General features: G+C 39.1%; 3 protein-coding genes across 3 annotated transcripts in view; all 3 read right to left on the bottom strand.

Annotated features, from left to right (window-relative positions):
• Positions 1-15,775, bottom strand: part of LOC137023409 (protocadherin gamma-A11-like) — a 191,596-nt gene that overhangs the window by 171,524 nt on the left and 4,297 nt on the right. The window lies entirely within an intron of this gene.
• On the bottom strand, positions 3,103-9,974 carry LOC137022887 (uncharacterized). The gene is made up of 3 exons (XM_067389358.1): positions 7,599-9,974; positions 3,238-5,643; positions 3,103-3,111 (listed from the first exon to the last, which is right to left on the bottom strand). The coding sequence occupies exons 1-3, from the start codon at positions 9,972-9,974 to the stop codon at positions 3,103-3,105; spliced, it is 4,791 nt and encodes a 1,596-aa protein (XP_067245459.1).
• LOC137022848 (protocadherin beta-15-like) lies at positions 12,322-14,718 on the bottom strand. Its single transcript, XM_067389328.1, has one exon. The coding sequence runs from the start codon at positions 14,716-14,718 to the stop codon at positions 12,322-12,324; it is 2,397 nt and encodes a 798-aa protein (XP_067245429.1).

The following is a 15,775-nucleotide window of genomic DNA, read 5'->3' as shown; positions in this document are numbered from 1 at the left end:
CAGAAATTGATCAGAAATTAAATCCAGAAACACAACAAAGTAGCATGTAAAAGAAACATAAGTGTGCAATTAAATCCAGTGTCTTAAATCCAGTCCTTCGATCAGCGTCGACGATTTTCTATAACGAGACGAGCTTGAAACTGTGTATGACATCAGAATCAGGGTGGAGAGATGTGTACTGAACACACACATGGTTTTGCAGGTGAACAGCGACACTGTGAGTTAAAATGAGAAACTGCATGACATTAATTTCTCTCACAGAATGAAGTGTTATAACATACAGAGTGTTGTTTAGCAATTATATACTCATTTTATTATATAATTGTTTAGCAAAAAAAAAAAAAAAAAAAAAAAAAAAAAAAAACAGCAACATTTTCTGATGTGGGAGAGATAAACATAATCATAGTGTGTTATATAATAATAATAATAATAATAAAAGTTATCCAGGGATTGAGAGTTACAAATATGTAAGAGCAATATAATCAGACACTAAGAGTGAATGCCAGTGCAGCACCACGGACAGCGACAGGGAAAACCTGACCTATGCCATTTCCAACCAGACCAAAAGCATGTTTAAAATACTTCACTTAACGGAATATTCCTGAAAATAACATACAATATGAATTCCCTTCATCACTATATTAAAAGACATGAAGAGAAACATAAAGCTGTTTAATATATTTATCACAAATTCAACATGTCCTTGTAACATAGTAAAAGATTACTAACACCTTTTTACCGCTTTGAACCCAAAATAGCAGCTAGTGCCAAAAACAGATAAGCTCTTTTAATAGATTAGCTAATTTTTCACATTTATTCCTGTCCCCATGTTGAGAGAAATAAAGTGCAGAGGTGTTGTGTGCGCTGTGTGAACATAATGGTTATTGTAGTTCTAGAGTAAATGGGAAGTTGCATTTACTCATGTCACTTGCATGAAAACATTCAGTATTCCTCAGAATGAATAAAAAAAGTGAAATGAAATCTGTAATAATTGTACTCAAACCTGTAATAATTAACTATATTAAATTACACAGATAGACTTTATGTATTTAATCCACTTTATTAACCAATGTCTTTGCTGCGGACCTTCAATTATCTAATTCAACCATACTAACAAGCAAACATTTCTTGAGAGTTTATTTACAAATAAGAGTGTTTAACTTTCTTCTCCTGTGTCATATTCTTCTTTAATCCAGAATGGCAGCACAGCTGAAAGGTTTCTTTGAGCTGTGCCCTCTACTGTACATGTGTAAATATGCATTTCCTTCAGCCTGAGGCTTATTCATTTCACAGTTGGTGTGAAAGAGCCTTTACATTTGCCAAAAATAGAACTTTTTTGTTGTTATTAAACAAAAAAACAAACAAGCAAGCCCAGGTGAGAAACAGTGATGCAAAAGTAATGTAACGCATTACTTTTCATAAAAAGTAACACAATTAGTTAATATTTTAGGGAGTAACGCAATATTGTTATGCATTACTTTTAAAAGTAACTTCCCCAATACTGTCCTTGGAACAGTCAACTGTCAGCTACTAGTTGATGAAAGTTCTCTGGATGTATTTTGGTGAATTGAAAGAATATCAGAAATATATAGAGGAGCCAGTCCATGCAAACCCTTATAAACAAACAATAATGTTTTTAACTGGGAGCCCGTGGAGAGAGATCAGCACTGGTGAAATATGAAATATGTCCCTCTTCCTTGTCAACAATCTCGCGGCAGCATTTTGAAAAAGTTGAAGACGTGACAATAGAGACTGTGAAACATCCTAGTACAATATTTTACAATAGTCTAATCTAGATGAAATAAAAGCATGAATCACAGACTCCATATCTTTGGGTGATAATAATGAATTAATTTTAGCTATATTCTTTAGCTGATAAAAACAACTTCTGACCACAGCATTGATCTGTTTATCCAAAATGTCAAAGCAGAATCAAAAGTAACACCTAAATTTCAGATTACCAGATAGAGCTCCCAGTTTACTGGCAACAGCCTCTGTAGAAGCAGAGGGGCCAAAAATGAAGACTTCCGTCTTTGATTCATTAAACTGAAGGAAGTTGGCAGACATGCATTGTTTAACATCTCTCAGACAATCAAACAAACACTGCAGACTAGAACTTAACACTGAGTATCATCTGCGTAACAGTGGTAAGAGACATTATACTTCCTATAAATAGTATACAAAGGGAGCATGTATAAAGAAAATAAAACAGGACCCAGAATTGAGACCTGTGGAACCCCATACAAAACTGGTGCACGAGATGATGAATAATTGCCAGTCTCTACAGAAAATGTTTGATCCTTTAAATGGGAGATAAACCAATTTAAATCATGACCCTGAAACCCAATTTGCTGTAAACGATTTAAAAGAGTGTCATGATCAAGGGTGTCAAATGCAGCGCTGAGATCCAGCAAAAATAAAACAGCAAAATTACCAGAATCGACAGTCAGCAATAAGTCATTTAATACTTTAAGCAATGCAGACTCTGTGTTGTGGTCTGAAACCAGACTGATATTTATCAAAAATAGTATTTTCCTGTAAGAATGAAGAAAGCTGATTAAACACAACCTTCTCCAGAACTTTTGATACAAACGACAATTTAGACATGGGACGATAATTATTCAGAAGTGTTTGTTTTTTTGAGCACCGGCTACACAATGGCATGTTTAAAATAAGATGACACTATAGCACTGGTTAAACTACTATTAATTATTGACAATAAACTAGGACTGATAGTGAAGTGTAGCTAGTAAAAGGTGAGGATGAACAACATCCATTTAACAAAAGGTGGGCTTCATTGGTTGAAGAATTTGTACCAGGTAACTGAGACACTGGAGTAAATTCAGATAAATATGTTACTATAGATGTGTGCTGATGGAAGTCCAAAGAAGAAGAGGGAAAATGCATGATCTTATATCTTCAATTTTGTCCATAAACGAAAATTTTCACAAGCAGAAAGTGACGAATCAGGATATAGATTAGACATCGGATTTGGCACACTATTTATGATATTAAATAATATTTTTGGACTGTGCGCGTTTTTAGCTTTAAAATCTGAAAAATATTTTACTTTTGCAGTCTTAACAACTGTTTGGTAATGAATCATACAATCTATAACACATTCATATAACATTTATAAGAAAGAATTACCAATGAAAGCAGTCAAGTGGGGAAAAACACACCTTTTCACAATTTTAATCGACCAAATTATTCTTTTAAAGAAAGACTTAGTCCTACCTGAAAGGAGTCGCTCATTTCTGCATCAAGTCCTTCAAGATCATCCACAGCAGACTGAGTCTTTTTCAGAGTCAGGTCAGCAGTCAGTGTGCCCTCATTATAAGATCTGACGAACTTGAAGTCACTAGTGCGCGAGCCCGTGGTCAGGTACGCGTCATAATTGTAAGTGCTGCGGAGAGTTCCCGCGCCCTCCACCTCTGCGTAATTTGGAGGGAGATACGCGCTGGGAATGGCTACAGCTCCATCAAACAACAGTCTGGGCTTTCTCCTGCGACAAAACCTCACGGCCAGGATGATGATGATGAAGGTCAGGAAGAAAGTGGAAACGGACACCAGCGCGATGATCAAATAAAACGTCAGTTTGGAGCTGCTCTCGTCATGAGACATGTCTTTCAGTTCTGGAACTTCAGCCAAGTTATCTGATATGAGTAAATACAACGCGCACGTGGCTGAGAGAGAGGGCTGTCCGTTATCTCTCACGGACACAATAAGGTTCTGTTTCATGCTGTCAGATTCAGAAATGTCCCGCTGCGTCCTGATCTCCCCGCTGTGGACACCGATAGTGAAAAGTCCCGGATCAGTCGCTTTAATAATGTGATACGAGAGCCACGCGTTCTGGCCAGAATCCGCGTCCACGGCGATCACCTTGGAGACCAGAGAGCCCGCCTGCGCAGCTTTGGGCACCAGCTCGGTCATGAAGGAGTTTCCCTCCGGAGAGGGGTATAATATCTGAGGGGAGTTGTCATTCTCATCCGATATGAAGACACTCACGCTCACGTTACTGCTCAGAGGAGGAGAACCGTTGTCTCTGGCTAACACGAGCACTTTGAAACTCTTCAGCTGTTCGTAATCAAACGATCTCACGGCATGAATGACCCCGGTGTCTCCGTTAATGGATAGAAAGGAGGACACCGGTGCGCCATTGACATCAGAGGACAACAGAGAATAAACTACAGTGCCATTCTGTCTCCAGTCCGGGTCTGTAGCTGATACTGAACAAATAGAGGAGCCCGGTTTGTTATTTTCTTGCACATGAGCTCTGTAATTGTGCTCCTGAAATACAGGTGGATTATCATTGACGTCAGCTACAGTCAAGTGAAGATTCTTAGTGGAAGATAAAGGCGGAGAGCCCTCATCAGTAGCAGTGATTGTAAGATTATAATCAGAGAGCAGCTCGCGGTCTAATTCACCTGTGGTCACCAGAGAATAGTAATTTTTGATAGAAGGAACGAGTTTAAATGGGACGTTCTGCTGAATGGAGCAGCGCACCTGTCCGTTATTCTCAGAGTCTCTGTCCTGAACATTAATGATGCCAACCTCTGTACCGGGGAACGCGTTCTCTGGAACGGGACTGTTCAGAGATTTAAGTATTATTATAGGGGCGTTATCATTGATATCAACAATATCTATTAATACTGTCGAATAACTGGCTAATCCTTGACCATCTTTGGCTTGAATTGGAAGTTCAATTGTACTCTCCTCTTCATAATCAATTTCACCTTTTAGTTCAATCACACCAGATACTGCATCGATGAAGAATAGCTGCAGGAACTTTTGAGGTAAATGACCAAACGCATATGTCACTTCTCCATTTTGTCCCTCGTCAGCATCAGTAGCGCTTACTGTCACCACTACAGTATCTACAGGAGAATTTTCAGGCAGACTGACTTTATAGACGGCCTGACTAAAGACTGGAGCATTATCATTAGCATCCAGCACAGTGACGTGTATGGCTACAGTACCTGATCTCGGTGGAGTCCCGCCGTCTACCGCAGTGAGAATTAATGTCACCTCTTTCTGCTGCTCACGATCCAACTCTTTATTCAGCACAAGCTCGCCATATTTCCTTCCATTTGCCCTAGTAACTACACTAAGAATAAAATTTTCATCATTTTGAAGTGAATATGATTGCACTTCATTCAGACCAATATCTGCATCGTAAGCCTCTTCTAATAAGTAACGAGATCCTTTGTCCGCCGATTCCTGTATTTCAAATTTTATAACACTTTCTTTGAACTGTGGTGAATTATCATTTATGTCCTCAATATTGAGAATAAAGCGATGCAGCTCTAAAGGATTTTCCAGCACGAGCTCCTGTTTAATAACACACGAAGCTTTCTTTCCGCAAATCTCCTCTCTGTCGATTCTCTCCGCTACGGTCAGTTCTCCAGTATTCAGATTAATGTCACAGTATCGTTTTCTGTTACCTTCAGTATCAATGCGAGCCTTACGAGATGACAGTCTGTTCACATCGAGCCCAAGATCCTTTGCTATATTTCCAATCACAGATCCGCGTTTCATCTCCTCCGGGAAAGAATAGCTCACGTCTCCATAAGCGGTGTGCGCCATCAGCACGAAGAACAAAAGACCAAACATCTCGACAGCAAATAAGAACGTTTGAAATGCCTAAGAAATTAAATCCAGGAACACAACAATGTACATGTAAAAGGAAAACATAAATACAGATCTGATTTTAGAAATGTAGACGGAAGTACAGTATATGAGGCAGTCTCCGTCGACGATTTTCTATAATGAGGCGAGCTCAAAGTCCTGTGTATGACATCAGAATCAGGGTGGAGAGATGTGTACTGAACACACACATGCTTTTTCAGGTGAACAGCGACACTGTGAGTTAAAATAAGAAACTGCATGACATTCATATCTCTGACAGGATTAAGTGCTGGAATATACACCGAACTTGGCATATACTGAAATATTTTGAGAATCAAGAACAAGCAGCGACACTCACTGAAGATTGGGAGATTAAAAAATCCCACAACATTTATGTTACTAATACAAGAAAGAAAGAAAGAAAGAAAGAAAGAAAGAAAGAAAGAAAGAAAGAAAGAAAGAAAGAAAGAAAGAAAAACGGTATAGAGAGATACATTATTAAGGAGCAAAAAATCCAAATACCAAGAATAATGCTGATGCAGCACCATGGACAGCAAAAATAAAACCTGCTCAATGCAAATTCCATTTGTAATTAAATGGCATTTAACAATATCGACATCAGAATGTAATTGTCTTCATAAGTCACATTCACATAAGAGACATAGATGAGAAAAACGCAAAATTACATAAATCTCAATAGTAACACGACTCGTGAAACATGATACATGACTTACAGTTGACCATACATGAGCAGAAAAATCTAAAAATAAATTAGACTAATTTATCGATCTATATTTTAGACTTTAAAATGAACCTCATAAATGCATGTCTAAAAGCACTTAAATGAGCCACATGATCTTGCTATTTTAAAGAGCCTGTGGTCGATGAAAGAAGTCAGTTAAATTTCATATACACATCTAATCTGTAAACTCAGTCCATTTGCATTTTTTTCTAAAGAAAGTATTCTCGTGTGCGCATGATGTCCTTCCAGATCACAAGAACACAAATTTGACCAATCTATAAAGAATATACTTGTATAAGACAACGCAAATGACTGAATCATGGTGAATATAAAAACACAAAAAGGTGATGAAACCGCTCAACATCATCTGTAGTCTACAGCAAACTGTGACGTCAGTTATATGACATTATATGAACAGAGTGGAGAGAAACAATGTCAGCGGTGGCAATGGAAAACAGCAACACAGAGTTCAGTTAGGAAACTCTAATAACTCTGACAATAAATGCCAAAACGCGGATACAACACATGAAATGTCTTCACAATATCAAAAGCCTGGATCAAACAAACATTCTCGTAGAATTTAAAAGAGAACAAGCTCGATTTTAAAGACAATATATTAAATCTATAAAAAAGAGACGAGTGTGAACAGACACAGGAAAAACCACACCAGAAACACACTGCCTGTACAGCACATGGACAGCAAATAGAAATATGCCATTTTATCTAAACTTACTATCCGATAACTTTTTTTAAACAGGAGATGAAGACAAAAAGTAATTAAAAAACATATACAGAAACTCACTTACTATTCACACTGCATGGGGTCACATTATATGACTTTGAGCCACTAAATCTCGATTTTTAACATTTCTGAAATCCCTTTAAAACCAAATATGTTTTGGGAAAAATGTGTCTAATAACAAACTGGTGCTGATTTACCAAAATAAAAATAAATAAATGAATAAATAAATGAATGAATGAATGAACGAATGAATGAATGAATGAACGAATAAATGAATAAATGAATAAATAAATAAATAAATAAATAAATAAATAAGATAACATGCTTGTACAAGAAATTATTAAAAAAAAAAAAAACACTACTTGATATAGTTACTTTTCAGACTTCAAACTGACCCTCTAAAATTAAAGTCTATGCCAACGAAAGCAGTCAATTCAGAACAGAAATAAATATTAAATAATAATAAAAATCCTTTGTTAGTCCTACCTGAAACGAATCGTTCATTTCTGCATCAAGTCCTTCAAGATCATCCACAGCAGACTGAGTCTTTTTCAGAGTCAGGTCAGCAGTCAGTGTGCCCTCATTATAAGATCTGACGAACTTGAAGTCACTAGTGCGCGAGCCCGTGGTCAGGTACGCGTCATAATTGTAAGTGCTGCGGAGAGTTCCCGCGCCCTCCACCTCTGCGTAATTTGGAGGGAGATACGCGCTGGGAATGGCTACAGCTCCATCAAACAACAGTCTGGGCTTTCTCCTGCGACAAAACCTCACGGCCAGGATGATGATGACGAAGGTCAGGAAGAAAGTGGAAACGGACACCAGCGCGATGATCAAATAAAACGTCAGTTTGGAGCTGCTCTCGTCATGAGACATGTCTTTCAGTTCTGGAACTTCAGCCAAGTTATCTGAAATGAGTAAATACAACGCGCACGTGGCTGAGAGAGAGGGCTGTCCGTTATCTCTCACGGACACAATAAGGTTCTGTTTCATGCTGTCAGATTCAGAAATGTCCCGCTGCGTCCTGATCTCCCCGCTGTGGACACCGATAGTGAAAAGTCCCGGATCAGTCGCTTTAATAATGTGATACGAGAGCCACGCGTTCTGGCCAGAATCCGCGTCCACGGCGATCACCTTGGAGACCAGGGAGCCCGCCTGAGCAGCTTTGGGCACCATCTCGGTCATGAAGGAGTTTCCCTCCGGAGAGGGGTATAATATCTGAGGGGAGTTGTCATTCTCATCCGATATGAAGACACTCACGCTCACGTTACTGCTCAGAGGAGGAGAACCGTTGTCTCTGGCTAACACGAGCACTTTGAAACTCTTCAGCTGTTCGTAATCAAACGACCTCACGGCATGAATGACCCCGGTGTCTCCGTTAATGGATAGAAAGGAGGACACCGGTGCGCCATTGACATCAGAGGACAACAGAGAATAAACTACAGTGCCATTCTGTCTCCAGTCCGGGTCTGTAGCTGATACTGAACAAATAGAGGAGCCCGGTTTGTTATTTTCTTGCACATGAGCTCTGTAATTGTGCTCCTGAAATACAGGTGGATTATCATTCACGTCAGCTACAGTCAAGTGAAGATTCTTAGTGGAAGATAAAGACGGAGAGCCCTCATCAGTAGCAGTGATTGTAAGATTATAATCAGAGAGCAGCTCGCGGTCTAATTCACCTGTGGTCACCAGAGAATAGTAATTTTTGATTGAAGGAACGAGTTTAAATGGGACGTTCTGCTGAATGGAGCAGCGCACCTGTCCGTTATTCTCAGAGTCTCTGTCCTGAACATTAATGATGCCAACCTCTGTACCGGGGAACGCGTTCTCAGGAACGGGACTGTTAAGAGAATTAATTACTATTATAGGGGCGTTATCGTTGACATCAATAATATCTATTATTACTGTACAATGACTGGCTAACCCTTGACCATCTTTAGCTTGAATTGGCAGTTCGATTGAACTCTCCTCCTCGTAATCCATGAGTCCCTTTAGTTTAATCTCTCCAGAAATTGCATCAAGAAAAAATAATTGCCGGGTCATCTCGGATAAATGACTAAATGCATAAGTCACCTCTCCATTTTGTCCCTCGTCAGCATCAGTAGCGCTCACTGTCAGCACTACAGTATCTAGAGGAGAATTTTCAGGCAGACTGACTTTATAGACAGCCTGACTAAAGACTGGAGCATTATCATTAGCATCCAGCACAGTGACGTGTATGGCTACAGTACCTGATCTCGGTGGAGTCCCGCCGTCTACCGCAGTGAGAATTAATGTCACCTCTTTCTGCTGCTCACGATCCAACTCTTTATTAAGAACTAGCTCACCATATTTTCTTCCATTTGCACGCGTTAGGACACTAAGAAGAAAGTGTTCATTGTCCTGCAACACATAATTCTGCACTGAATTAATTCCAATATCCGCATCATGAGCCTCATCTAATAAATAACGAGATCCTTTGTCCGCTGATTCCCGAATTTCAAATTCAATAGCACTCTCTGTGAACTGTGGTGAATTATCATTTATGTCTTCAATATTGAGAATGAAGCGATGCAGTTCTAGAGGACTTTCAAGAACAAATTCGTGATTTATGACACATGAAGCTTTCTTTCCACAAAGACTCTCTCTGTCGATTCTCTCCGCTACGGTCAGTTCTCCAGTATTCAGATTAATGTCACAGTATCGTTTTCTGTTACCTTCAGTATCAATGCGAGCCTTACGAGATGACAGTCTGTTCACATCGAGCCCGAGATCCTTTGCTATATTTCCAATCACAGATCCGCGTTTCATCTCCTCCGGGAAAGAATAGCTCACGTCTCCATAAGCGGTGTGCGCCATCAGCACGAAGAACAAAAGACCAAACATCTCAACAGCAAAGCAGAACATTTATAATGTTTCAGAAATTGATCAGAAATTAAATCCAGAAACACAACAAAGTAGCATGTAAAAGAAACATAAGTGTGCAATTAAATCCAGTGTCTTAAATCCAGTCCTTCGCTCAGCGTCGACGATATTCTATAACGAGACGAGCTTGAAGCCCTGTGTATGACATCAGAATCAGGGTGGAGAGATGTGTACTGAACACACACATGGTTTTGCAGGTGAACAGCGACACTGTGAGTTAAAATAAGAAACTGCATGACATTCTGATAGGATTAAGTGTTGGAATGTACACCAGACTGGGTATATACGTAAAATTATTCTGCAAAACAAGAACAAGCACCAACATTCACTGAAGAGATGAATACGACCACAACATGTATGGTACTCAAATAATGTAGCTCTCTGTAAATGGCAGTGCAGCACTACTGACAGCAACACAACAAAAAACCTGCTCTGTGCCATTGCAATTAAACTAAAAAAGATTTGAAAGTGCTGACATTGGAAATTAATTGACTTCATAAGCCAGTTCACATCGATGAGAGAAAAGCACGACTAATTAAAATAGCAACAATTTATCAGCGATTCAATAAACATTACAGAGTCCAAGAGGACAAATGATAAATAACATGTTAGAATGAGCTTAAGAGAATTCTCAGTCAACAGAACGAGGCTTGATTCATTCACCAAAAGATCACCAACGAATAACTTTAAGCTTTGCATTCAAAATATTAGAAAGTGACTAAAAATAATGAATTACTCTAATAAAACACAGCTATTCATGAAACCAACAATTCCTCAAACATTTATAGAAAAGCATAATATACCGTTTTAGCCAATTTTCGCACCTAAAATTGAATATCAAATCTGTTCATTGGTGTAATATTAAGAACTTGAATGACCCACATGATCTTTCAAAATAGACAATTAAAATAAAATACACATTTAGCATAAAATATAGGCTAAAATAGTTTTAAATAAGACAATTCCTTCATGATCACAAGAATACAAATTTAATCATGCACAAGATTCAGGCATTTTAATTGCATTTTAAATGACTGAATGATGAATATACAATAGATGAGAGCACCGCTCACAGACGGTTGTAGATCGAGCTGAGATGTGAGTCCTGAATAAGACATCATTAACAGGGTGGAGTTAAACAATGTTAATGTCAACGATTGCCCTGGTGAACAGCCACACTAAAAGATCACCCATGAAACTGCATAACCTCTCAGAGATCTGACAGTAAATGGCTAAACTTAGATCATTCAACGTCCACCATAAGAGTTACATCTAACAATATGAAAAAAAAAAAAGAAAAAAGAAAAAAAAAGAAGAACAAGGTCAGTTTTCTATAGCATTTGTTTAAAAATTTGTGACTGTACAGACACACATCATATGAGAGCAAAACCTTAAGAGCAACAGACACTGCCTGTACAGCACCATGGAGAGCGAATTAAAAAGAAAAGCAATTCTTACTAAACTAAATTTCCATTACGAATGTACTGGCGTAAAATAATAATAATAATAATAATAATAAATAAATAAATGAAAAATAGCAATGCTTAAGATTTTAAAGACATTTTATATATATATATATATATATATATATATATATATATATAAACAGACAACAAACAAAGAGAGAGACGAGAGAGAGTCAATAATCCACATTTCTTGGATCTCCAAAAAGTGCAATGCAAGTCTGCAAGTCTATAAACACTTAAATGAAAAGAGAAAGTTACAGGGAACGCAGAGTAACTGAAAGATATGCGAAAAATGACCAAACAGATCATGGACAAAAAGATAAATATTTTCATTTTTGTTCAAACTACACTGTTTTAGAATCCAATTTTACCCACAGTAAAATTCTCTGATTTCTGCACGAATACGAATAAATGACTCACATGGATGTTCTTTGTAACTAACGCGTTTAGTATAGGGGCCAGTATCCCCGCCTTTCACACGGAAGACCGGAATTCGATGCTGAGATCTCATCCTCTGGGGGCCTAATGGTTAGAGAGTCAGACTGGTAACTCGAAGGTTGCGGGTTCGATTCTCAATACCGACAGAAAATCACTGAGACTCTTAATCCCCAATCACTCCCTGGGCGTCACAGCCAAACATGGCTGCCTACTGCTCCGGGCGTGAGTGTCCGTGGTTTGCAGTGTGCCTGTGTTCAACTTGGATGGGTGAAATGCAGAGGATAAATTTCGAGTATGGGTTACCATACTTTGACTTTCACTTTTGAACTAAAACATTTTAAATACCACCCTCCCATTTAAATACAAAGAGAAACTTCATATGGAGGTACAGACATTAAAATGACTCAATAAATAAACAGTCCTACCTGAAATGAGTCGCTCATTTCGGCATCAAGTCCTTCGAGATCATCCACAGCAGACTGAGTTTTTTTCAGAGTCAGGTCAGTAGTCAGTGTGCCCTCATTATAAGATCTGACGAACTTGAAGTCACTAGTGCGCGAGCCCGTGGTCAGGTACGCGTCATAATTGTAAGTGCTGCGGAGAGTTCCCGCGCCCTCCACCTCTGCGTAATTTGGAGGGAGATACGCGCTGGGAATGGCTACAGCTCCATCAAACAACAGTCTGGGCTTTCTCCTGCGACAAAACCTCACGGCCAGGATGATGATGATGAAGGTCAGGAAGAAAGTGGAAACGGACACCAGCGCGATGATCAGATAAAACGTCAGTTTGGAGCTGCTCTCGTCATGAGACATGTCTTTCAGTTCTGGAACTTCAGCCAAGTTATCTGATATGAGTAAATACAACGCGCACGTGGCTGAGAGAGAGGGCTGTCCGTTATCTCTCACGGACACAATAAGGTTCTGTTTCATGCTGTCAGATTCAGAAATGTCCCGCTGCGTCCTGATCTCCCCGCTGTGGACACCGATAGTGAAAAGTCCCGGATCAGTCGCTTTAATAATGTGATACGAGAGCCACGCGTTCTGGCCAGAATCCGCGTCCACGGCGATCACCTTGGAGACCAGGGAGCCCGCCTGAGCAGCTTTGGGCACCATCTCGGTCATGAAGGAGTTTCCCTCCGGAGAGGGGTATAATATCTGAGGGGAGTTGTCATTCTCATCCGATATGAAGACACTCACGCTCACGTTACTGCTCAGAGGAGGAGAACCGTTGTCTCTGGCTAACACGAGCACTTTGAAACTCTTCAGCTGTTCGTAATCAAACGACCTCACGGCATGAATGACCCCGGTGTCTCCGTTAATGGATAGAAAGGAGGACACCGGTGCGCCATTGACATCAGAGGACAACAGAGAATAAACTACAGTGCCATTCTGTCTCCAGTCCGGGTCTGTAGCTGATACTGAACAAATAGAGGAGCCCGGTTTGTTATTTTCTTGCACGTGAGCTCTGTAATTGTGCTCCTGAAATACAGGTGGATTATCATTCACGTCAGCTACAGTCAAGTGAAGATTCTTAGTGGAAGATAAAGGCGGAGAGCCCTCATCAGTAGCAGTGATTGTAAGATTATAATCAGAGAGCAGCTCGCGGTCTAATTCACCTGTGGTCACCAGAGAATAGTAATTTTTGATTGAAGGAACGAGTTTAAATGGGACGTTCTGCTGAATGGAGCAGCGCACCTGTCCGTTATTCTCAGAGTCTCTGTCCTGAACATTAATGATGCCAACCTCTGTACCGGGTAACGCGTTCTCAGGAATCAATATTTTAACAGATTTAGTCATTATTGTAGGAGCGTTATCATTGACATCAATAACATCTATTAATACTGTACAATGACTGGCTAATCCTTGACCGTCTTTGGCTTGAATTGGCAGTTCAATTAAACTCTCCTCCTCATAATCAATGAGTCCTGTTAGTTTAATCTCTCCAGACAACGAATCGAGAGAAAATATGTCCATGAGGCGTTCGGATAAATGACCAAATTCATAAGTCACTTCTCCATTTTGTCCCTCGTCAGCATCAGTAGCGCTCACTGTCACCACTACAGTATCTACAGGAGAATTTTCAGGCAGACTGACTTTATAGACAGCCTGACTAAAGACTGGAGCATTATCATTAGCATCCAGCACAGTGACGTGTATGGCTACAGTACCTGATCTCGGTGGAGTCCCGCCGTCTACCGCAGTAAGAATTAATGTCACCTCTTTCTGCTGCTCACGATCCAACTCTTTATTCAGCACTAGCTCGCCATATTTTCTTCCATTTGCCTTGGTAAGCACATTAAGAAGAAAATGTTCATTGTTTTGAAGTGTATATGACTGCACTGAATTTATTGCAATATCCGCATCGTGGGCTTCATCTAATAAATAACGAGATCCTTTGACCGCTGATTCCCGTATTTCGAACTTTATTACACTCTGTTTGAACTGTGGTGAATTATCATTTATGTCTTCAACATTGAGAATGAAGCGATGCAGTTCTAACGGATTTTCCAGCACCAGCTCTTGCTTAATAACACATGAAGCTTTTTTTCCGCATATCTCCTCTCTGTCGATTCTCTCCGCTACGGTCAGTTCTCCAGTATTCAGATTAATGTCACAGAATCGTTTACGGTTACCTTCATTATCAATTCGTACCTCTCGAATTGACAGTCTGTTCACATCGAGCCCGAGATCCTTTGCTATATTTCCAATCACAGATCCGCGTTTCATCTCCTCCGGGAAAGAATAGCTCACGTCTCCATAAGCGGTGTGCGCCATCAACACGAAGAACAAAAGACCAAACATCTCGACAGCAGAGCAGAACATTTATAATGTTTCAGAAATTAAATCAAGAAATACAACAAAGTATCCTATAAAAGAAACATAAGTGTAAAAATAAATGCAGTGTCTGAAATACAGTTCTTCGATCACCGTCGACGATTTTCTATAACGAGACGAGCTCGAAGCCCAATGTATGACATCAGAATCAGGGTGGAGAGATGTGTACTGAACACACACATGGTTTTGCAGGTGAACAGCGACACTTTGAGTTAGAGTAAGAAACTGCACGACATTAATTTCTTTCACAGAATTAAGTGTTATACAAAGAAAGGTCATTGTGTTGTTAAGCAATTCTATACTTATTTTATTTTGTAATTGTTTAGCAAAGAAAAAAACAACAGCAACATTTTCTGAAGTGGGAGAGATAAATATAATCCTAGTGTGTATATTATATATATAAATAATAATAATAAAAAAACCTATCCAGGGATTAAGAGCTACAAATATGTAAGAGCAATACAATCAAACACTAAGAGTAAATGCCAGTGCAGCACCACGGACAGCGACAGGGAAAACCTGACCTATGCCATTTCCAACCAGACCAAAAGCACGTTTAAAATACCTCACTTAACATAATATTCCTGAAACTGACATACGAAATTAATTACCTTCATCGCTATATTAAAAGACATAAAGAGAAACGAAAAGCAGTTTAAAATATCAACTTTTATCACAAATTCAACATGTCCTTGTAACATAGTAAAATATTACTAACAACTCTTTACCGCTTTGAACCCAAAATAGCATCTAGTGCCAAAATTAAATAAAACAAAAGCAAATCAATTTGCAAATCATGCCACATTACAATTGTTCATACTAGACAATAAAAAAGTGTAAAAGACCACTTAATTCAGCTGCTATTGTGACTTCAAATTGACCATCAAAATACTTGTCTACAAAAAACATTTGAAAGAGCCACGTGATCTGCCAAGAACAGTCAGTCAGTCAGTCAGTCAGTCATATTTATTTATAAATCACATTTAAAAACAACAGCTATTGGCCAAAGTGCTGTACAAATTTT

Source organism: Chanodichthys erythropterus, chromosome 1, assembly GCF_024489055.1.
Source record: "Chanodichthys erythropterus isolate Z2021 chromosome 1, ASM2448905v1, whole genome shotgun sequence".
In the NCBI taxonomy this organism is placed as follows: Eukaryota; Metazoa; Chordata; class Actinopteri; order Cypriniformes; family Xenocyprididae; genus Chanodichthys; species Chanodichthys erythropterus.
Note: the sequence above shows the minus strand (reverse complement) of the source record. Positions and strands in the feature narration are given on the sequence as shown.